Genomic DNA, 23783 nt, shown 5'->3' with positions numbered 1-23783 from the left:
CCTCCCTCTATCACTCTCACATTCAGCTTCATTCAGTGTTTTAACATAATTGTATTATAGTTAGGTAGTATTGTGCTGTCCATTTCTGAGTTTTCATATTCAGTCCTGTTGCACAATCTGTATCCCTTCAGCTCCAATTGCCCAATATCTTACCCTATTTCTATCTCCTGATGGTCTCTGTTACTAACAAGATATTTCAAGTTTATTCACTAATGTCAGTTTGTATCAGTGGGACCATACAGTATTTGTCCTTTTGTTTCTGGCTAATCTCACTCAGCATAATGTTCTTAAGGTCCAACCATGTTGTTACATGCTTCATAACTTTATTCTGTCTTAAAGCTGCATAATATTCCATCATATGTATATACCACAGTTCGTTTAGCCACTCATCTGTTGATGGCTATTTTGGCTGTTTCCCTCTCTTTGCAATTGTAAATAATGCTGCTATAAACATTGGTATGCAAATGTCCATTTGTGTCCTTGCCCTCATGTGCTTTGAGTAGGTACCTAGCAATGGTATTGCCGGTTCATATGGCAATTCTATACTTATTTTCCTGAGGAATCGCCATACTGCCTTCCACAGCAGTTGTACCATTTGACATTCCCACCAACAGTGGTAAGTGTGTCTCTTTCTCTACATCCTCTCCAGCACTTGTCATTCCCTGTTTTATTGATAATGGCCATTGTGGTGGCTATGAGATAATATCTCTTTGTGGTTTTGATTTGCATTTCTCTAATGGCCAGGAAAGTTGAGCATCTCTTCATGTGCCTTTTGGCCATTTGCATTTCCTCTTCTGAGAAGTGTCTGTTCAAGTCTTTTGCCCATTTTGTAATAGGATTGGCTGTCTTTTTGTTGTTGAGTTAAATGATCTCTTTATAAATTCTGGATGCTAGACATTTATCTATGTCGTTTCCAAATATTGTGTCCCATTGTGTAGGCTGTCTTTTTACTTTCTTGTTGACGTTCTTTGATGCACAAAAGTGTTTAATTTTGAGGAGTTCCCATTTCTTTCTTCAATGCTTTTGCTTTGAGTGTAAGGTCTATAAAACCGCCTCCTAGTATAAGATTTATAAGACATTTCCCTACATTTTCTTCTAAAAATTTTATGGTCTTAGATCTAATGTTTAGGTCTTGGATCCATTTTGAGTTAACTTTTGTATAGAGTGTGAGATATGGGTCCTTTTTCGTTCTTTTGCATAAGGATATCCAGTTCTTAGACACTGTTTATTGAAGAGACTGTTCTGTCCCAGTTGATTTGGCTTGACTGCCTAATCAAAGATCGATTGTCCATAGATGAGAAGGTCTATATCTGAACACTCTCTCTATTCCATTGATCAGTATATCTATCGTTATGCCAGTCCCATGCTGTTTTGACCACTGTAGCTTCATAATATGCCTTAAAGTCGGGTATTATCAGAATTCCGACTGAATTTTCTTTTCTCAGGATACCTTTAGCTATGTGGGGACCCTGCCTTTCCAGATAAATTTGGTTATTGGTGTTTCTATTTCTGAGAAGGAAGTTGTTGGGATTTTAATTGGTATTGCATTGAATCTGTAAATCAATTTAGGTACAATTGACATCTTAACTATATTTAGTCTTCCAATCCAAGAACACGGTATGCCCCTTCCATCTATTTAGGTCTTCTGTGATTTCTTTTAACAATTTCTTGTAGTTTTCACTGTATTGGTCTTTCATCTCTTTAGTTGAATTTATTCCTATGTATTTTATTCTTTTGGTTGCAGTTGTAAATGGAATTGTTTTCTTGATTTCCCCCTCAGATTGTTCATTACTACTGTGTAGAAACACTACAGATTTTTGAGTGTTGATTTTGTAACCTGCCACTTTTCTGTACTCATTTATTTGCTCTAATAGTTTTGCTGTGAATTTTTTTGGGTTTTCGACATATATTACCATATCATTTGCAAACAGTGAGAGTTTTACTTCTTCCTTTCCAATTTTGATGCCTTGTATTTCTTTTTCTTGTCTAATTGCTCTGGCTAGAACTTCCAACACAATGTTGAATAAAAGTGGTGATAGTGGACATCCTTGTCTTGTTCCTGATCTAGGGGAAAATTTTCAGTTTTTCCCTACTGAGGATGATGTTAGCTTTGGGCTTTTCATATATTCCCTTTATCATTTTGAGAAAGTTCCTTTCTCTTCCTATCCTTTGAAGTGTTTTCAACAGGAAAGGATGTTGAATTTTGTCAGATTCCTTTTCTGCATCAATCAAGATGATCATGTGGTTTTTCTGCTTTGGTTTGTTGATATGGTGTATTACATTAAATGATTTTCTTATGTTGAAGCATCCTTGCATACCTGGGATGAATCCTACTTGGTCGTGGTGTATAATTCTTTTAATGTGTTGCTGGATTCGATTTGCTAGAATTTTGTTGAGAATTTTTGCATCTATATTCATTAGAGGGATTGGTCTGTATTTTCTGTTTTTTGTAATATTTTTGTCTGGCTTTGGTATGAGGGTGATGTTGGCTTCATGGAATGAGTTAGGTAGCTTTCCCTCCTCTTGAATTTTTTTGAAGAGGTTAAACAGGGTTGGTAATAATTCTTTCTTGAATGTTTGGTAGAATTCACATGTGAATCCATCTGGTCCTGGACTTTTCTTTTTGGGGAGCTTCTTAATGACTGTTTCCATTTCTTTACTTGTGATCGGTTTGTTGAAGTCGTCTATTTCTTCTTGAGTCAAAGTTGGTTGTTCATGCCTTTCTAGGAAGTTGTCCATTTCATCTACATTGTTGTATTTATTAGCCTAAAGTTGTTCATAGTATCCTGTCATTACTTCCTTTATTTCTGTGGGGTCAGTGGTTATGTCTCCTCTTCCATTTCTGATCTTATTTATTTCCATCCTCTCTTCTTTTTTTGTCAATCTTGCTAAGGGTACATCAATCTTATTGATTTTCTCATAAATCCAGCTTGTGGTTTTATTGATTTTCTCATAAATCCAGCTTGTGGTTTTATTGATTTTCTCAATTGCTTTCATGTTCTCAATTTCATTTATTTCTGCTCTAATCTTTGTTAATTCTTTCCTTTTGCTTGCTTTGGGGTTAGTTTGCTGCTCTTTCTCTACTTCTTCCAAGTGGACAGTTAATTCCTTGATTTTTGCCCTTTCTTCTTTTTTGATACAGTCATTTAGGGCAATAAATTTCACTCTTACCACTGCCTTTGCTGCGTCCCATAAGTTTTGATATATTGTGTTTTCATTTTCATTTGCCTTGAGATATTTACTGTTTCTCTTGTAATTTCTTCCTTGACCCACTGGTTGTTTAAGAGTGTGTTGTTGAGCCTCCACATATTTGTGAATTTTCTGGCATCTGCCTATTATTGATTTCCAGCTTCATTCCTTTAAGATGAGAAAGTGTTTCCTATGATTTCAATCTTTTTAAATTTATTGAGACTTGCTTTGTGACCCAGCATATGGTCTATCCTTGAGAATGATCCATGAGCACTTGAGTAAAAGGTGTATCCTGCTGTTGTGGGGTGTAATGTTCTATAAATGTCTGTGAAGTCTAGCCAATTTATTGTATTATTCAAATTCTCTGTTTCTTTATTGATCCTCTGTCTAGATATTCTGTCCATTGATGAGAGTGGGGAATTGAAGTCTCCAACTACTATGGTAGATGTGTCTATTTCTCTTTTCAGTGTTTACCACATGTATTTTGGAGGATTCTGGTTCACTGCATAAGTATTTATGATTGTTATGTCTTCATGCTGAATTGTTCCTTTTATTAATACATAGTATCCTTTGTCTCTTTTAACTGTTTTATATTTGAAGTCTAATTTGTTGGATATTAGTATAGCTACTCCTACTCTTTTCTGATTGTTGTTTGCATGAAATATCTTTTCCAAACCTTTCACTTTCAACCTATGTTTATCCTTGGGTCTAAGATGTCTTTCCTATAGACAGCGTATAGATGGGTCTAGTTTTTTGATCCATTCTGCCAGTCTATGTCTTTTGGTTGGGGAGTTTAATCCATTAGCATTTAGTGTTATTACTGCATGGGTAGTACTTTCTTCTACCATTTTACCTTTTGGATTTTATATGTCATATCTAGTTTTTCTTCTTTTTACCTTTACTCATAGTCTTCCTTTCTACACCTCTCTCTTCTGTCTTTTCATACCTGTCTGTCATACCTTTTCATACCTGTTCCCTTTAGTATTTCTTGCAGTGCTGGTCTCTTCATCAAAAATTCTGTCAGTGATTTTTTTGTCAGAAAACGTTTTAATTTCTCACTCATTTTTCAAGGACAGTTTTGCTGGATATGGAATTCTTGGTTGGCAGTTTTTCTCTTTTCGAAATTTAAATATATCATCCCACTGTCTTCTTGCCTCCATGGTTTCTGCTGAGAAGTCTATGCATAGTCTTATTGGGCTTCCCTTGTATGTGATGGATTGCTTTTCTCTTGCTGCTTTCGAGATTCTCTCTTTCTCTTTGACATCTGACATTCTGATTAATAAGTGTCTTGGAGTACGTCTATTTGGCTCTATTCTCTTTGGGGTACGTTGCACTTCTTGGATCTGTAGTTTTAAGTCTCTCATAAAAGTTGGGAAATTTTCAGTGATAATTTCCTTTATTAGTTTTTCTTCTCCTTTTCCCTTCTCTTCTCCTTCTGGGACACCCAGAAAACGTATATTCATGCACTTCATATTGTCATTACATTCCCTGAGTCCCTGCTCATATTTTTCCATTTTTCCCTATATTTTCTTTTTCTCATTGGATTTCAGATATTCCATTCTCCATTCCACTAATCCTGTGTTCTGCCTCTCGAAATCTACCATTGTAGGTTTCCATTGTTTTTTCATCTCTTCTACCATGCCTTTCTTTCCCATAAGTTCTGTAATTTGTTTTTTCAGACTTTCAATTTCTTCTTTTTGTTCATCCTTACCTTCCTTATATCCTCCCTCAGTTCACTGATTTGGTTTTTGATGAGGTTTTCCATGTCTGTTCGTATATTCTGAATTAATTGTTTCAGCTCCTGTATCTCATTTGAATTGTTTGTTTGTTCCTTTGACTGGGCCATATCTTCAATTTTCCTAGTGAGATTTGTTATTTTCTGCTGGTGTCTAGGCATTTAATTACCTTAATTAGTTTATTCTGGAGATTGCTTTCACTTCTTTTACCTAGGGTTTTCTTGCTGGATGAATTTGTTGTCTATCTGTTCTTTGACATTCAGTTCCACTTTTTCTGGACTTCTAGCTTAGGTTTTGCTTAACAGAGGAGAATTTTTCAGCTCTTGTTTTCTTGTTCCTTGCCCTGCCTGTATGGTGCCTTTCCTCCCCCACCTTTTAGGAGCATCTATTAGGTATTATAGATCCCAGCCGGATTTTTCAAGACCAAGCTGACTTCCTATTAGGAGGAAAGTCATCTGCATCAGTTTTCCCTGAGGGTGAGCCCCAGCAGGTTGAAAGATTTTCCTGTGAAGTCTCTGGACTCTGTTTTTCTTATCCTGCCCAGCATGTGGTGCTTGTCTGCCTGCAGGTCCCACTAGCATAAGATGATACTGTACCTTTCACTTTGACTGACTCTCCCTCCTGGGAGTGTGGTGGAGATGGAGGAGAGGCTGGTTTCAATGGCTTCAAATTACCAAGCCCTGGGGTCTGAATTCCTTAAGGGAGGGATTCCACCTGAGTTGGGTTTCACCCCTCCCCTTGGGAAGGCACAGGTGCCAGACAAGCCCTCAAATGAGCTTGTTTCTGCCTATGCCTGGGGCAGTTTCAGCCTGAGAAGTCCTGCCACTGTATCCAAAGGCAGTCAAGCCTTTGTAAAAACACAGCCACAAAAACCTCTGTTTCTTTTTTTTCTTTTTCCATTAGCCCTGCCCCCTTGGTGTAAGGACAAAAATGAGCGACCTCAGCTTTGATGAGGTTCACCTGAGCTGGGGGCCTATTTTAGTAGTTAGAATTTGTTAATTAATTCCACAATTCGCGTGTGGTTGTGCACAGCCCCTGCTGCTGGTAAAGTCTCTTTCCTTTCCCCTCTGGGAAGCAGCCGGTGGGGGAGGGCCGTCGTCTGCTGTGGCTTGGGTCTTCATGGTTCTGGGGGTGGCTCACAGCCAACCCAGCTGATTCAGATTGGGGTATGCTGTGTGTCTGGTCACTGACGTGGTCCCAGGAGCTGTTCTGTACTGTTTCTGGTTATTTAGTAGCTGTTCTGGAGGATGACTTAATCACGCACATTGCTAAGCCACCATTTTGGCCCCACCAGCTTGTTTATGTTCTTATTAGTCTGTTAGCAGAAAGGACAACAGAAGCATAGTTTTAAAAAAATAAACTTGGGTGGTGCAATGGTGGCTTAGTGTCAGAATTCTCGCCTGCCATGCTGAAGACCCGGGCTCTATTCCTGGAGCCTGCCCATACCAAACAAAAACAAAAAAACAAAAAAACCAGACAAAACAACAACAATAAACTTTCTATAGATTAAATAGTCAGAAAGTAAGCTCAATATACATCTTGGAGTGGCCAGGGAAGGGGTGAAGAATAAAATTTGCAAGTCCTTCTGAAAATTTGCAAGTTTTTGCATCTTCCTGGAATGTTCCCTCTTTCTTGATATCTTAGTAAGTTTCTCATCTATCAAGACCCACCTGAAATGATTCCTTCTCAATATCTTTTCTGGCAAACTACCCCATCATATGTAATTCTTCCTGCATTTTGTTCTTAATTGATCAAACTCTACTATATTTCAATTTATCTTCTGTCCTTCTCCCAACTGCTATGTAAATACCCTGAGGGCATGCACTGTGACTTATTTATTCTTGTTACGATAGTGATCAGTACAGGGCTCGTACAGAGGACACTTGAGATAGTTTTGTTGAGTGGATGAAGGCTTTTTGTGGACCATGGTGTATGCAATGAGTTATATATATTTAAATGTGATTAAGAAGGGAAATTTTAGGTTGTATATATGTTACTAGAATAAAAATTAAAAAGAAAACCATTGGACTGTACAACATGGTGAAACCTAATATAAAGAATGGAGTATATTTAATAGTGTTATTATAATCATATATTTTGTAGATGCAACAAATATACCAAGCTAATGCAAGGTGTTAATAATTGGAGGTGGGGGAGAAGATGGAAACTTGGTATTACCTGCATGTTCTTTCTGTAAGCCTACACTGTTCTGGATGGAAGGAGAGAAGATAACCATTCCAAGCAAAGGGCTCATGGTGCTGTGTTAATGAAAAGGCTATGACACTAGGCCATGGACTTAACCCTGTGGGGCCCTCAGAGAAACCACGAAGACATGCCTCAGGCAGGAGGCATTTAACCACCATGATTGCAAGCCCAGAAAATCCTAGAGAATCAACTGAGTATTAGAACTAAAAGTGAAGTCAGATATATGACTACCTTAAAAATGGATATGTTTCTTAAGCATTAGCAATAATCCTCCAGAAAGCGTAATGGGAAAAATGTACTTGCAGTTTTCAACAATAAATATGAAACATATGTAAATAAATCTACCAGGAAATACACTAGGCCTGAATGGAGGAAAACATTCACTTTTCCTGAAGGACATAAAATTATATTTGAACAAATGTCAGAGCAGGAAAGGCACTACTAATGTTGGTTTTGTGAATCCGTCTATCCATGGTATACAAATAGATTTAATAAGAATGAATCTCAATTTGTCACAAGGAGTCTTAGGACTAAAGAAAGGAAACTCACTTTCTTCATGTTCTTTTGTATTGTTTAAAATCTTGAAATCTTGTATTCAAGTACAAATTATATAAAAAATCTTAGAAAAGAGTAAGTGTAATTTATATATAAAATCACAGTTTTCTCTATATATGGTTACGCTAGTTTTGTTGTATTATGTTTATAAGCCTGTTTACCATGCACTAAAAGACTAAAAGTATGATTCAGTTGGCCATTCCAGCTGACTCAAATGAGTGATTGTGAATTCTATTTGCAGGGAGGATGGGGGCATGGTTGTTTTCCCCAGGATGCAGACTCTGGCATGGGGATTAACATGCAGGAGGTTTACTGAAGAATCCTTTTGGGATTAACACTGTGGAAAGGACAGGAAGGAAATAGGATTGGGTGCTGGGAGAAGTCAAGCTGTGAGGCTGTCTCAGCTGACATTGCAGGGAGTTCTGAAGATGATGTTTGGCTGTGAACCTGCAGAATAAGTTCTGGCAAAGTTTGGTAGGAACTTAAGCCAAAAAAAAAATGAAGCAGGCCATTCCATATAGCAAAATAGTACCAGTTTATCAGGGAACTTACAGATCGGGGAGCTGGTCCTGGGCAGGCACAGGACGTTCAGAGTAGTGCTCCATGTCACCCAGTGGGTTAGAGGGCGCTATATGGGGTAAGGACAAGGAAGACACAGAGCTAAGTTGAATTTGCAAAATTGTAAGCATGTTTCTTTAAAGTGACTGATAAGTAGCAGGAGTGGTTCTAGTACAGATGGCCATTGTGCTTGGGAGTGTGCATGTCACTTTAAGATGCATCTGCAGGGGGTGGGAAGCATCTTATCGAGGAATTTAGGGCTTCTCTGGTGTATGGCCTCACAGATGGACTGGCCTGGTTGGGGAGAGGAGGTGGGTCTTTCTCTCTGTGTCCTAGAAAGGTAGAAATGGCATGACCTGAAACAACAAAAAGAAGATCGGCCTCCACCAATACCTATAAACATTCATCAGACTTCTCCCTTCATTTACATCACCTGCCCGGCCTTCCATGTGGCACAGTGACCCCTGCCACCCAATACTCCAACCATCAGCATGGAGCATGGAGCAGAAGCATTGTACCTGTGGGGAAAGGATGTCCCCTGATTCACTGGATGCGGCTCTGAGGAGAACATGCATAGACTCTGTGAAACTATCCGTTGGCAGCTTTCACTGGTGAAAAACAACTTAAAGGGGGTGTTTGTTAAAGATCGTGGAACGTGTTCAATCTTTCCAAAGCATTTCTCCTGCTATTACATTCTTGGGTGCGCCATGGCATCCATGTCACTCCTTTTCCCTAAAGGCTAGATTAGCTGATTTGCCAACATCTAAAAAATCTTGTTAAAGAAAACTAGGCAGTGGTCAATGTCCTCTGTAATTTATTGGAAGATTGACTAAAGTGAGTTTTCTTCCCTAAAGTTGTAAGGAAAATATTCAGGACCCAAATATAAAACTTTAAAGAAAAAAAAAGAAGAACAGTTGCATTCAATTTTCAGTGGCTGAAAATAAGGGTTTATTTTAATACATGGAGAGAACAAGGTAGGGCAAACTCTTAGAAAAGGAGTGCACGCATGATGCTTCGTTGGACTTTCATGTCAGAGGGGTTAGAATCTGTGGCCTCACAAGTGATGGAGACGATCTTCAAATTCTTTCAACATAATGACTTCATGTCCTAAGGACCGAGGAGGAAGGTTGGGGAAATTTGTTAATTTATTAGTAGATTTTGAATATATTCCTTTGGATGGGAGGGAGTTCTCTCTGAGGCTTGAATGGGAACACAAAATTAGTAGGGCTGGGGATAGTTTATGGGAGTCAGGAGCTCACTTCTATTGAGCACGCAACATCTTATAACATCTACATTCTGTGAAGGGAATCAGTAAGGAAGTGGATGTTCCAAGCACAGATTCAGCAGCAGGAGCTGCAGCAGGTGGGGCAGGGGCAGATGGAGATGACACAGGTTGGGCGATAGCAGTTGGTGTGGCAGGAGACTTGGCCACAGACCGGGCGCAGGCAGCAGCAGGTGCGGCAGCAGCAGGGATTACAGCAAGAAGGACGGCAGCAGCTGGAGATGCAGCAGCTGGGACGGCAGCAGCAGGAACCACAGCAGTTGGACCCACCACAGCTGGAACCACCGCAGCTGGATCCACAGCAGTTAGAACCACCACAGCTGGATCCACAGCAAGAGGGGCGGCAGCAGCTGGAGATGCAGCAGCTGGGACGGCAGCAGCAGGAACCACAGCAGTTGGACCCACCACAGCTGGAACCACCGCAGCTGGATCCACAGCAGTTAGAACCACCACAGCTGGATCCACAGCAAGAGGGGCGGCAGCAGCTGGAGATGCAGCAGCTGGGGCGGCAGCAGCAGGAACCACAGCAGCTGGACCCACCGCAGCTGGATCCGCAGCAAGAGGGGCGGCAGCAGCTGGAGATGCAGCAGCTGGGGCGGCAGCAGCAGGAACCACAGCAGTTGGACCCACCACAGCTGGAACCACCGCAGCTGGATCCACAGCAGTTAGAACCACCACAGCTGGATCCACAGCAAGAGGGGCAGCAGCTGGAGATGCAGCAGCTGGGGCGGCAGCAGCTGCAACCACAGCAGTTGGACCCACCACAGCTGGAACCACCGCAGCTGGATCCACAGCAGTTAGAACCACCACAGCTGGATCCACAGCAAGAAGGACGGCAGCAGCTGGAGATGCAGCAGCTGGGACGGCAGCAGCTGGAACCACAGCAGTTGGAACCACCACAGCTGGATCCACAGCAAGAGGGGAGGCAGGAGCTGGAGATGCAGCAGCTGGGACGGCAGCAGCCACAACAGGAGTTGACCATGGTGTCAGAGGGTGGAGGTTCTGGGTGAGTTTCCAGTAGGGTAAGTGTTATGAGTTTGTTGTCTCCTTGTTCTCTGCTGCCTTTTATACCTAGCTGAGACCTGCTCTGACCATGTGCAGACCTCTTCTTGTTACTGTTTATCTTGATAGACAATCAATTAGTTTAAATCAATTAGTTGATTATGTTCTGTTAATTATCTCTAAGTATAGAAATGACACCTTTTCCTTTTCCTGCTGTATTATGATTTATCCAATTTATGCCAGGTGAATCAACTCTGTGTTTCTTCCCTTGTCTGATGTGTCTTCAAAAGTAGACCCATTATATGACATTGTTTCAATGGATTCCACAAGTGTTATTTCTTCTTTTATGTATTTCACTTCATGGTAATATGTTCAGAAAGGATTTTAAACTGCCTAAATCTCCTTTGAGGTCAGATAGCTTAAAAGCCAGCTATATGGAATGCTGGTTGGAAAATAGTATGAACCATCCTTTGGGAGAGTCCCTTGTGTGCAATAAGCAATGCTGTGATTCCTTTGGATTTCCTGTGTGCTCAGTGAGGTGGAAAGGATCCCAATGATTTTCCTATGTGTTTTGTTTTACTGTAAATACTCTATTTGAAGTGATTATAATGCGATGATCCACTATTTTTTAATAGTACTATACATTGGCATGTTGGATTCTTTTAGAAAATGTTAAATTATTATTGGCATATTCTTCAGATATAGGTACCATGAGATAGGTCAACCTACCTGATGGAATCTGTATATTTGAAATTTTATTTAAAGTATATTTTCTTATATTCTGAACTATTGCCTCTCAGTAATATAAGGTTGAGATATTTTGCTTGAAACAAAAGAGATATAAGGGGGTAAGCTTTAATCTCTGTCCTACAGACACTTAGACAGTTAACATATCTAGAAAAGTGTTTGGCACCTAATCATGTGATTAATGAACCAAATAATGATTATGTACTTAGCTCCCATACCTTTCATTGTAAGATGAGACGGTTCCTATGTTACCATTTGTTGAAAGCCTACTGTATGTCAGGAATTTCCTAAATGCTCTATAATTGTTTTCTTGTCTATGCTTCCCAAGAACTCCATGAGATACATACTATTCTTCTTAATTCTTTGGACATGAGGCAGTTGAGGCCCAGAGAGATTCAAGGCACACAGTCAGTAAGGAAGGTGAGTAAATATTCTCTCCTACAATATTCAAGGAAGGAATGAAAAATAATAATTCTGTGCCATTTCTCATGCTGTTCTATTTCCCTAGAATATTTCTTTCTCCCTTTTAAACTCAGCAACTTCTTGCTCATATTTAAATGTACAATCCATATGGCACCTTTTCTGTAATCTCTGTTGACATCTACCACATACAAAATGATTCATTCCGTCCCTTGTGCTCCAAGACATCTTATACAGATGCCTCTGATTTAGGTATCACACTGTATGAAAACTGGTTTGTATCTCTTTTTCCCAGCCTTCTGCAAACCCCCTGAGGTTAGAGACTGTGTCCCATTCATACTCACAACTATGGTGCCTAGCAAATGCCCTGAATGAATATTTGTTGAATGAATGTGGAATTTATTGAAAACACTGGGCATTTACTCACCCTTTAACAAACTATATGTAATTTAAAAGGATGGTTTTCTAGTTTTCTAGCTGCTGGAAAGTGATACACTAGAAATGGAATGGCTTTTAAAAAGGGAAATTTATTAATTTGCAAGTTTTGAGTTTTAAGGCTGTGAAAATAACCCAATTAAAGCAAGTCTATAAAAATGTCCAAATTATGTCACCAACAAAAGGTTACCTTCACTCAAGAAAGGCTGATGAAGCTCAGGGTTTCTCTCTCTACTGGAGCACATGGGGAACGTGGCAACACCTGCTAGCTTTCTCTCCAGGCTTCTTGTTTCATGAAGCTCCTCTGGGAGCACTTTCCTTCTTTATCTCCAAAGGTCTCTGGCTGCGCGGACTCGGCAGTGCTCGTGGCTCTCTCGTGGCGCTCTCCAAAATGTTTCCTCTTTTAAAGGATTTCAGTAAACTAATCAAGATCAATCTGGAATGGGTGGAGTCACAACTCCATGGAAACCATCTAATCAAAAGTTACCACACACATTGCGTGGGTCACATCTCCATGGGAACAATCGCAAAGCTCCCAGCCAGCAATCTTGATGAGGATCGAAGGATGTGGCTTTTCTGGAATCCACCACAGATTCAAAACAGCACAGATGGGGAAGAGAAGAAAGAGTGAGCATTCGTGATAACAGATACATGATGAAATAGGGGATTTACTCTTGGCTTTTGATGGGTTAAATGAGCTGTCTGAATGATATATGTAGAGGAGTAGAGAAAGATAGTGCTCAGCTGATACAAAGAGGAATATTAAGGATATTCTTGAATTTATACTGAGTATATATTATATCATCACACAATGTGGAGAAAGATGTGAGGAAGCATCTAGGCTTTGTAACTACTCTTTGGCGGGGAAAGTGGCAGGAGTTGGAAGAATATTTTAGGTGGCGGTTCAATCTGGGGGTGAGTCGTGATTGCCTTCCTATGATGGCGCCAGAGTGTGGAATGGAAGGTTGTGCATTTCAAAGAAAGTGCCAACCAGGAATGTTGCAAAATGGGCAATGAAGGTAATTGAAGACTTCGTCATTAAAGAAGACTCACAATTCAATTGAATTTCAACTTTTTACAAATATACATACATGCACATTATGTAATCATGTGCATATATGTATGTGTGTAAAAGACACACCATATAAATATGTTTAGTCTCATTCATAATAAGAGAAATAAAATTATATGGGATGCTACTTCTCACTTGCTAAATTGTCAAAAATTCAAAATGTGACAGCATTCTCTGATGGCAGCATTATTCCTTGAACCAGGGTATCACAAATCTAAGAACTACTCAGAAGATACCCAGGCAAAAAGATGAAAAGATGTAGCACAAGGTTATTTATGGCAGTGCTATTTGTAAAATAAGAACACCACACACACACACACACACACACACACACACAAAACCCAAAACTGGACAGAACTCAGATGTATTTCATAATGTATTAGTGAATAAAGCATGATGCATTTCCAAAATGGAGTACAATTATGCTGGCCAAAAGGAGAAGGAATATGTCTAAGACTTCAAGGAAATACTACCTGGTATATAACGTTAAGAGATGATAAGGCATGGTGGGGAAAATGTATATCACATTCTACAATGTGTCTAAAATCTGGGAATACAATTGTAAGAAGTATAATTTCTCTCCTTATAAAATAATGGGACAATAGTGAAAGAAAAGGCGAGAAAATAAGAAGGTGGGACTTCCACTTCCAGCCAAGATGGAGTAACAGGGACTGGATTTACCCTCCTGGCCAAAATAATAAAACAAACAAACAAACAAAAAATGAGGAAATGGTTTTTAGACACTGGCTGTCAGGTACAGAAGGACTTTGAAGGGGGTCCATAGGATTGCATCATTTTATTGCCTGGAGAGAGTTTCTCAAGTGCAGTGCTGGGAGATGGAACCCAATGGAGCCTGGCAATCTCCCTGACTTGAGGAGGCAGAGCTGGGAGTGAAGGAGGCCAGGACAGCCAGAATTCGCAGAGTGGAGTACCAGAGAGGAGAAAGATGTCAGAGATTCCCAGACTGAAGACTGTCCACCTTGAATCTTTAGCTGAGTACTGATGAGTACATGCATGTACAGAGACTGCCCAAGGGCAGAGAAAGACCCTTAAAAATCAGTGATAATAATCTTTGGAACTCACACAGGACTAGAAATTGTTCATGTTCCCACCAGCTAGAGTGTAAAACATTGTGACTCATGGGTCATTGTCATCATGATCATTTCTTAGAACATTTGCATCAATTCAGAAAAAGAAATAAAAAGAACACAGAAAAAAATTCATACATACCATACCCCTTACCCCTCCGTTTCATTGAGCACTAGCATTTCAATCTACTAAATTTATTTTAACGTTTGTTCCCCCTATTATTTATTTTTTTTATTATCCATATGTTTTACTCATCTGTCCATGAGGTAGATAAAAGAAGCATCAGACACAAGGTCTTCACAATCACACAGTCGCATTGCAAAAGCTATATCATTATACAATCATCTTCAAGAAACATGGCTACTGGAACACAGCTCACATTTTCAGGCAGTTCCCTCCAGCCTCTCCATTATGCCTTAACTAAAAAAGTAATATCTATTTAATGCATAAGAATAACCTCCAGGATAACCTCTCAACTCTGTTTGGAATCTCTCAACCACTGATACTTTATTTTGTCTCATTTCTCTCTCCCCCCTTTCAGTCGAGAAAGTTTTCTCCAATCCCTTGGAGCTGAGTCCCAGCTCATTCTAGGATTTCTGTCCCATGTTGCCAGGAAGGTCCACACCCCTGGGAGTCATGTCCCAGGTACAGAGGGGGAGGGCAGTGAGTTTGGTTATGATGTGGACTGAGAGAGAGGCCACATCTGAGCAACAAAAGAGGTTCTCTTGGGGGTGATTCTTAGGACTAATTTAAAGTAGGCTTAGCCTATCCTTTGTGGGGTTAAGTTTCATATGAAAAAACCCCAAGATTGGGGGCTCAGCCTATTGCTTTGGTTGTCTCCACTGCTTGTGAGAATATCAAGAATTCTTTACTTGAGAAAGTTGAATTTTCCCCCTTTCTCACCATTGCCCCAAGGGGACATTTGCAAATACTGTTTTGTTCACTGTTCAAATCACTCTGGGATTTATCGGGGCATCACTCTGGACAAACCTACAAAATCTCCTGCCCTACTCAAGGTTCCATGTACTATGGTGTTCATTTAAGCTGTTCACATAAGTCATATTAGGAAATGCACTAGTCAAAATATAATTTTGTGCCAAATAAACGTTTTTTTCCTTTAGTCTCACACATAAGTTAAAGTTTTAAAATATTAATTACCATCTATTTTCAACTCACTGCAGTATTGACATTCCTTTGTTCTTCCTCATGCAAAAACATTTTTAAATTTGTGCATTTAGTCACTATCATTATACACTCTAGGCATTCCTAGATTATGCCATCTCATTCTTTGTCTTCTACCTTTCCTTCTGATTTCGTTTGTGCCCCTCCCTCCTCACTCTATCATTCTCACATTCAGCTTCATTCAGTGTTCTAACATTATTGTATTATGGTTAGGTAGTATTGTGCTATCATTTCTGAATTTTTACAATCAGTCCTGTGGCACAATCTGTATCCCTTCAGTTTCAATTACCCAATATCTACCCTATTTCTATCTGCTGATGACCTCTGTTCTTAAATGAAATTATCCAAGTTCATTTACTAATATTAGTTCATATAAGTGAGACCATACAGTATATGTCCTTTTGTTTCTGGCTAATGTCACTCAGCATAATGTCCGTAAGGTCCATCCCTGTTGTTACGTACTTCATAACTTTAATCTGTCTTACCGCTGCATAATATTCCATTGTGTGTATATACCACAGCCTGTTTAGCCACGCGTCTGTTGATGGAGATTTTGGTTGTTTCCATCTCTTCACAATTGTAAATAATGCTGCTGTAAACATTGGTGTGCAAATGTCCGTTTGTGTCTTTGCCCTCACGTCCTCTGTGTAGATACCTAGCAATGGTATTGCCGAGTCGTATGGCAATTCTATACTTAGCTTCCTAAGGAAACGCCAAACTTCCTTCCACAGTGGTTGTACCAGTTCACATTCCCATCAACAGTGCATAAGTCTGCCTCTTTCTCCACATCCTCTCCAGCACTTGTCGTTTTCTGTTTTATTGATAATGGCCATTCTGGTGGGTGTGAGATGATATCTCATTGTAGTTTTGATTTGCGTTTCCCTAATATAAGATCCAAGGAACTTCAGCATCTTTTCATGTGCCTTTTAGCCATTTTTATTTCCTCTTCTGAGAAGTGTCTGTTCATGTCTTTTCCCATTTTGTAACTGGGTTGTCTGTCTTTTTGTTGTTGAGTTGAACAATCTCTTTATATGTTCTGGATACTAGACCTATATCTGATATATCCTTTCCAAATATTGCCTCCCATTGTGTAGGCTGTCTTTTTACTTTCTTGATGAATTTCTTTCATGCACAAAAGTGTTTAATTTTGAGGAGTTCCTATTTATTTATTTTTTTTTCAAAACTCATGCTTTGGGTGTAAGGTCTAGGAAACCACCGCCTATTATAAGATTTATAAGCTATTTCCCTACATTTTCTTCTAAGAGTTTTAGTGTCTTAGCTCTAATGTTTAGGTCTTCGATCAATTTTGAGTTAATTTTTCTATAGGGTGTGAGATATGGATCCTCTTTCATTCTTTTGCATGTGTATATCCAGTTCTCTAGGCACCATTTATTGAAAAGACTGTTCTGTCCCAGGTGAATTGGCTTGACTGCCTTAGCAAAGATCAGTTGTCCATAGATGAGAGGGTCTATATCTGAGCACTCTGTTTCAATCAGTTAGTCAGTATATCTATCTTTATGCCAGTCCCATGCTGTTTTAACCAGTATAGCTTCGTAATACACCTTAATGTCAGGTAGCATGAGACCTCCAACTTCATTTTTCTTTCTCAGGATACCTTTAGCTATTCGGGGCACCCTGCCTTTCCAGATAAATTTGGATATTGGTTTTTCTATTTCTGAGAAGGAAGTTGTTCGGATTTTAATTGGTATTGCATTGAATCCGTAAATCAATTTAGGTAGAATTGACGTCTTAACTATATTTAGTCTTCCAATTCATGACACAGTATACCCTTCCATCTATTTAGGTTTTCTGTGATTTCTTTTGACAATTTCTTGTAGTTTTCTTTGTATAGGTCTTTTGTCTCTTTAGTTAAATTTATTCCTAAATATTTTATTCTTTGGTTACAATTGTAAATGGAATTCTTTTTCTGGATTTCCCCCTCAGATTGTTCAAACTGTAGTGTTTCTAGTGTATAGAAATGCTACAGATTTTTGAGTATTGATCTTGTAACCTGCCACTTTGCTGTACTCATTTATTAGCTCTAGTAATTTTGCTGTGGACTTTTCGGGGTTTTCAACATATAATATTATATCATCTGCAAACAGTGAGAGTTTTACTTCTTCCTTTCCAATTTGGATGCCTTGCATATCTTTTTCTTGTCTAATTGATCTGGCTAGAACTTCCAACACAATTTGAATAACAATGGTGATAGTGGACATCCTTGTCTTGTACCTGACCTTAGGGGGAAAGTTTTCAGTTTTTCCCTACTGAGGATGATGTTAGCTTTGGGTTTTTCATATATTCCCTTTATCATGTTGAGGAAGTTCCCTTCTATTCCTATCCTTTCAAGTGTCTTCAACAAGAAAGGATGTTGAATTTTGTCAAATTCCTTTTCTGCATCAATTGAGATGATCATGTGATTTTTCTGCTTTGATTTGTTGATATGGTGTATTACATTAATTGATTTTCTTATGTTGAACCATCCTTGCATACCTGGGATGAATCCTACTTGGTCATGGTGTATAATTCTTTTTTATTTTTCCTGCTCTGAAATTTACTTTTTTAAAATTTTATTAATTAAAAAAATTACAAGAAACAAACATTCCCAACACATACACTCAGCAATTCACAATATCATCACATAGTTGCATATACATCATCATGATCATTTCCCAGAACATTAGCATCAATTCAGAAAAAGAAATAAAAAGACAACAGAAAATATAACAAACAGGTAAAAAAATTTTTACAGGCCATACCCCTTACTGATCACTTTCATTGATCACTAGCATTTCAAACTAAATCTATTTTAACATTTGTTCCCCCTATTATTTATTTTTATTCCATATGTTCCTCTCATCTGTTGACAAGGTAGATAAAAGGAGCATCAGACACAAGGTTTTCACAATCACACAGTCACATTGTGAAAGCTATATCATTATACAATCATCATCAAGAAACATGGCTACTGGAACACAGCTCTACATTTTCAGGCAGTTCCCTCCAGCCTCTCCATTAAATCCTGAACAACAAGGTGTTATCTACTTAATGCATAAGAATAACCTCCAGGATAACCTCTCAACTCTGTTTGGAATCTCTCAGCCACTGACACTTTGTCTCATTTCACTCTTCCCCCCTTTTGGTCGAGAAGGTTTTCTCAATCCCTTGATGCTGGGTCTCAGCTCATTCTAGAGTTTTTCTCAATCCCTTGATGCTGAATCTCAGCTCATTCTGGGATTTCTGTCCCAAATTGCCAGGAAGATCCACACCCCTGGTAGTCATGTCCCACATAGACAGGGGGAGGGTGGTGAGTTTGCTTGCTGTGTTGGCTGGAGAGAGAGGCCACATCTGAGCAACAAAAGAGGTTCTCTTGGGGGTGACTCTTAGGCCTAATTTAAAGTAGGCTTAGTCTATCCTTTGTGGGGTTAAGTTTCATATGAACAAACCCCAAGACTGGGGGCTCAGCCTATAACTTTGGTTGTCCACACTGCTTGTGAGAATATCAAGAATTCAACTTGGGGAAGTTGAGTTTTCCCCCTTTCTCACCATTCTCCAAAGGGGACTTTGCAAATACTTTTCCACTCACTGATCAAATCATTCTGGGATTCATCAGGGCATCACCTGGACAAACCAACAAAATCTCATGTCCTATACAAAGTTCCATGTACTTAAGGTGTTCAATCAACTACCTACATAAGTTATATTAGGAGATGCACTAGTCTAAGTATAGATTTGTACCAAATAAACATTTTTTGCTTTAGTCTCACGCATTAGTTGAAATTTTAAAATATTAAGTACCATCTATTTTCAGCACACTGCAGTAATGACATTGCTTTGTTCTTCCTCATGCAAAAACATTTTTTTAATTTGTACATTTAGTCACTATCATTATACACTCTAGGCATTCCTAGATTACACCATCTCAATCTTTATCGTCTATCTTTCTTTGTGGTTTCATTTATGCCCCAGCCCTCCTCCCTCTATCATTCTCACATGCAGCTTCATTCAGTGTTTTAACATAATTGTATTACAGTTAGGTAGTATTGTGCTGTCCATTTCTGGGTTTTTATATTCAGTCCTGTTGCACAATCTGTATCCCTTCAGCTCCAATTACCCAATATCTTACCCTATTTCTATCTCCTGATGGTCTCTGTTACCAAGGAAATATTCCAAGTTTATTCACTAATGTCAGTTCATTTCAGTGAGACCATACAGTATTTGTCCTTTTGTTTCTGGCTAATCACACTCAGCATAATGTCCTTAAGGTCCATTCATGTTGTTACATACTTCATAACTTTATTCTGTCTTACAGCTACATAATATTCCATCTTATGTAAATGTCACAGTTTGTTTAGTCAACTGTCTGTTGATGGACATTTTGGCTGCTTCCATCTCTTGGTAATTGTTAATAATGCTGCTATAAACATTGGTGTGTAAATGTCCATTTGTGTCCTTGGCCTCGTGTCCTTTGAGTAGAGACAGCATATAGATGGGTCCTGTTTTTTAATCCATTCTGCCAGACTATTTCTTTTGATTGGAGAGTTTAATCCATTAACATTCAGCATTATTACTGCATGGGTAGTAATTTCTTCTACTATTTTGCCTTTTTATAATTCTTTTAATGTGCAGCTGGGTTCAATTTGCTAGAATTTTGTTGAGTATTTTGCATCTATATTCATTAGATGATTAGAGAGATTGGTCTGTAGTAATATCTTTGTCTGGCTTTGGTATGAGGGTTATGTTCACTTCATGTAATGAGTTAGGTAGCTTTCCCTCCTCTTCAATTTTTTTGAAGAGTTTGAGCAGGGTTGGTACTAATTCTTTCTTGAACGTTTGGTAGAATTCACGTGTGAAGCCATCTGGTCCTGGACTTTTCTTTTTGGGGAGCTTCTTACTGACTGATTCAATTTCTTTACTTGTGATTAGTTTGTTGAGGTCATCTCTTTCTTCTCGAGTCAATGTTGGTTGTTCATGCCTTTCTGAGAAGTTGTCCATTTCATCTGCATTGTTGAGTTTATTAGCATAAAGTTGTTCATAGTATCTTGTCATTAATTCCTTCATTTCTGTGGGGTCAGTTGTTTATGCCTCCTCTTCCATTTCTGATTTTATATATTTACATCCTCTCTCTTCTTCTTTTTATCAACCTCACTAAGGTTCCATAAATCTTATTGATTTTCTCATAGAACCAGCTTCTAGTTTTCGTGATTTTCTTGATTGTTTTCATAGTTCTCAATTTTGTTTATTTCTGCTCTAATCTTCATTCTTTCTTTCCTTTTGCTTGCTTTGGAGTTAATTTGCTGTTCTTTCTCTAGTTCTTCCAAAAGAACAGTTAATTCCTCAATTTTTGCTCTTTCTTCTTTTTTGATATAGGCATTTAGGGCAATAAGTTTCCCTCTCAGCACTGCCTTTGCTGCGTCCCATAAATTTTGATATGTTGTATTTTCATTTTCATTTGCCTTGAGATATTTACTGATTTCTCTTGTAATTTCTTCCTTGACCCACTCATTGTTTAAGACTGTGTTGTTGAGACTCCATATATTTGTGAATTTTCTGGCACTCTGCCTATTATTGATTTCCAACTTCATTCCTTTAAGATGAGAAAGTGTTTCCTATGATTTCAACCTTTTTAAATTTATTGAGACTTGTCTTGTGACCGAGCATATGGTCTATCCTTGAGAATGATCCATGAGCACTTGAGAAAAAGGTGTATCCTGCTGTTGTAGGGTGTAATGTTCTATCAATCTGTTAAGTCTAGCTCATTTACTGTATTATTCAAATTCTCTGTTTGATCTTCTGTCTAGATGTTCTGTCTATTGATGAGAGTGGGGAATTGAAATCTACAACTATTATGGTAGATGTGTCTATTTCCCTTTTCAGTGTTTGCCTCTTGTATTTTGGAGCATTTGGGCTTGGTGCAAAAATATTATGATTGTTATGTCTTGTTGTATTGTTCTTTTATTAATACATAGTATCCTTCTTTGTCTCTTTTTTTTTTTTTTTTTTTTTTTTTTTTAAAGAAAGAGGGAGGAAGGGAAGGAAAGACAGAGAGAAGGAAGGAAGGATGGAAGGAAGGAAGGGAGGAAGAAAGGGAAACATCTTTAAACATTTTCTTGTTTTATTATATTTTGTTTATTTGTTTGTTTTTTACATGGGCTGGGGCCGGGAATCGAACCGGGGTCCTCCGGCATGGCAGGCAAGCACTCTTGCCCGCTGAGCCACCGCGGCCCACCCCTTCTTTGTCTCTTTTAACTGTTTTACATTTGAAGTCCAATTTGTTGGATATTAGTATAGCTACTCCTGCTGTTTTCTGATTATTATTTGCATGAAATATCTTTTCCCAACCTTTCACTTTCAACCTATGTTTATCCTTGGGTCTACGATGCATTTCCTGTAGGCAGCATAAAGATGGGTCCTGTTTTTAAAAAGTCTATGTCTTTTGATTGGGGAGTTTAATTTATTAACATTTAGTGTTATTACTGTATGGGCAGTACTTTCTTCTGCATTTTGTCTTTTATAAGTCGTATCAAATTTTTCTTCTTTTTACCTTTATTCATAGTTTTCATTTCTACACTCTTCTCCACATCTCTCTGTCTCCTATCTTTTCCTGTCTGCCTCTAGTGCTCCCTTTAGTATTTCTTGCAGAGCCAGTCTCCTGGTCACAAATTCTCTCAGTGATTTTTTGTCTGAAAATGTTTTAACTTCCCCTCATTTTTGAAGGACAATTTTGCTGGATATAGAATTCTTGGTTGGCAGTTTTTCTCTTTTAGTAAGTTAAATATATCATCCCTCTGTCTTCTCGCCTCCATGGTTTCAGCTGAGAAATCTACACATAGTCTTATTGGGCTTCCCTTGTATGTGATGGATTTCTTTTCTCTTGCTGCTTTCAAGATTCTCTCTTCCTCTTTGACATCTGACATTCTGATTAATAAGTGTCTTGGAGTATGTCTATTTGGATCTATTCTGTTTGGGGTACACTGCAGTTCTTGGACCTGTAGTTTTAAGTCTTTCATAACAGTTGGGAAATTTTCAGTGATAATTTCCTCCATTAGTTTTTCTCCTCCTTTTCCCTTCTTTTCTCTTTCTGGAACACCCGGAACACATATATTCATGTGCTTCATGTTGTCATTCAATTCCCTGAGTCCGTGCTCATATTTTTCCATGAACTTTCTTTTGCTTATTGGATTTCAGATGTCCCATCCTCCAGTTCACTAATCCTATCTTCTGCCTCTTGAAATCTAACATTACAGGCTTCCATTGTTTTTTTTAAATCTCTTCTACTGTGCCTTTCATTCCCATTAGTTCTGTGATTTGTTTTTTTCAGACTTTAGATTTCTTCTTTTTGTTTATTCCTTGCCTTCTTTATATCCACTGATTGGAGTCCTTTAAGAGGGAACCATTTTGGAAAAAGCTTAGAACCATTATAGACACAGACATTTGGGGATGCAGAATGAAAATGCCCCATAGAAGCTGTTTGAAACCAGAAGCCAAATGACTGGTAGATGCCAGCCACGTACCTTCCCAGCTGACAGAGGTGTTCAGGACACCATTGGCCTTTCTCAAGTCATAGTATCTTTTTCTGGATACCTTGGTTTGGGCATTTTTCTGGCCTCAGAAGTCTAAACTTGTAACTTACTAAATTCCCTTTATGTTAACAGACTAAAACAATATATAATCTTTCACTATTTTTTAAAAATTTTCTCTTGATATGCCTTTTGATATTTAGGAAGGTTTGTATTTTGTATGAACGATTACCTTTATATAATACTTTATGAGTTCTATTTTTTTGGTTACTGTCAGTTGGTTCCCCACTCTCTGAAGTATTGAAAATACCTAGTTATTTTTTCACTTTATCTCTCTCTCAGCTTCAAATCTGAACTCCTAGTTAAAATCTATAATGTAAACAGCATCCTCGTTAAGTCCACTTACTAGTTCAGTAGTTGCTGTGTCATGTGGGATCCAAACTTCATGCTTATCTCTCATCAAAGATAAATGACTAATAATTTATATTCATTCTGTTCCTCATCAATGAGCCTACACTTCTAGCTTCCTCTCCAAACTAGGAGCTTTAGCAAGGTATTCTAGTTTGCTAGCTGCTGGAATACAATATACCAGAAATGAAATGGCCTTTAAAATGGGGATTTTGTAAGTTGTTAGTTTACAGTTCTAAGGCCAAGAAAATATCCCAATTCAAACAATTCTATAGAAATTCTCAATCTAAGGCATCCAGGGAAAGATACCTTGATTCAAGTGGGCCGATGAAATTCAGGGTTTCTCTCTCCTCTGGAAAGGCATACGGCGAACATGGTGTCAT

At 38.6% G+C, this 23783-nt stretch overlaps 1 protein-coding gene across 1 annotated transcript; it reads right to left on the bottom strand.

Annotated features, from left to right (window-relative positions):
- Nucleotides 1-9583: 9583 nt before the first annotated feature.
- Nucleotides 9584-10507, bottom strand: LOC143685879 (uncharacterized). Its single transcript, XM_077163022.1, has 2 exons — nt 10308-10507; nt 9584-10190 (listed from the first exon to the last, which is right to left on the bottom strand). The coding sequence occupies exons 1-2, from the start codon at nt 10505-10507 to the stop codon at nt 9584-9586; spliced, it is 807 nt and encodes a 268-aa protein (XP_077019137.1).
- Nucleotides 10508-23783: the final 13276 nt, after the last annotated feature.

Source organism: Tamandua tetradactyla, chromosome 6 (genome assembly GCF_023851605.1).
Source record: "Tamandua tetradactyla isolate mTamTet1 chromosome 6, mTamTet1.pri, whole genome shotgun sequence".
Classification (NCBI taxonomy): Eukaryota; Metazoa; Chordata; class Mammalia; order Pilosa; family Myrmecophagidae; genus Tamandua; species Tamandua tetradactyla.
This window is presented reverse-complemented; position numbering and strand designations above follow the sequence as displayed.

Coding starts and splice junctions, on each gene's coding strand:
- LOC143685879 (XM_077163022.1), bottom strand. CDS start 10,507: ATGGTCAACTCCTGTTGTGGCTGCTGCCGTCCCAGCTGCTGCATCTCC. Junction 10,191..10,307: donor TCTAACTGCTGTGGATCCAG/CTGCGGTGGTTC, acceptor TGGTGGTTCTAA/CTGCTGTGGATCCAGCTGCG.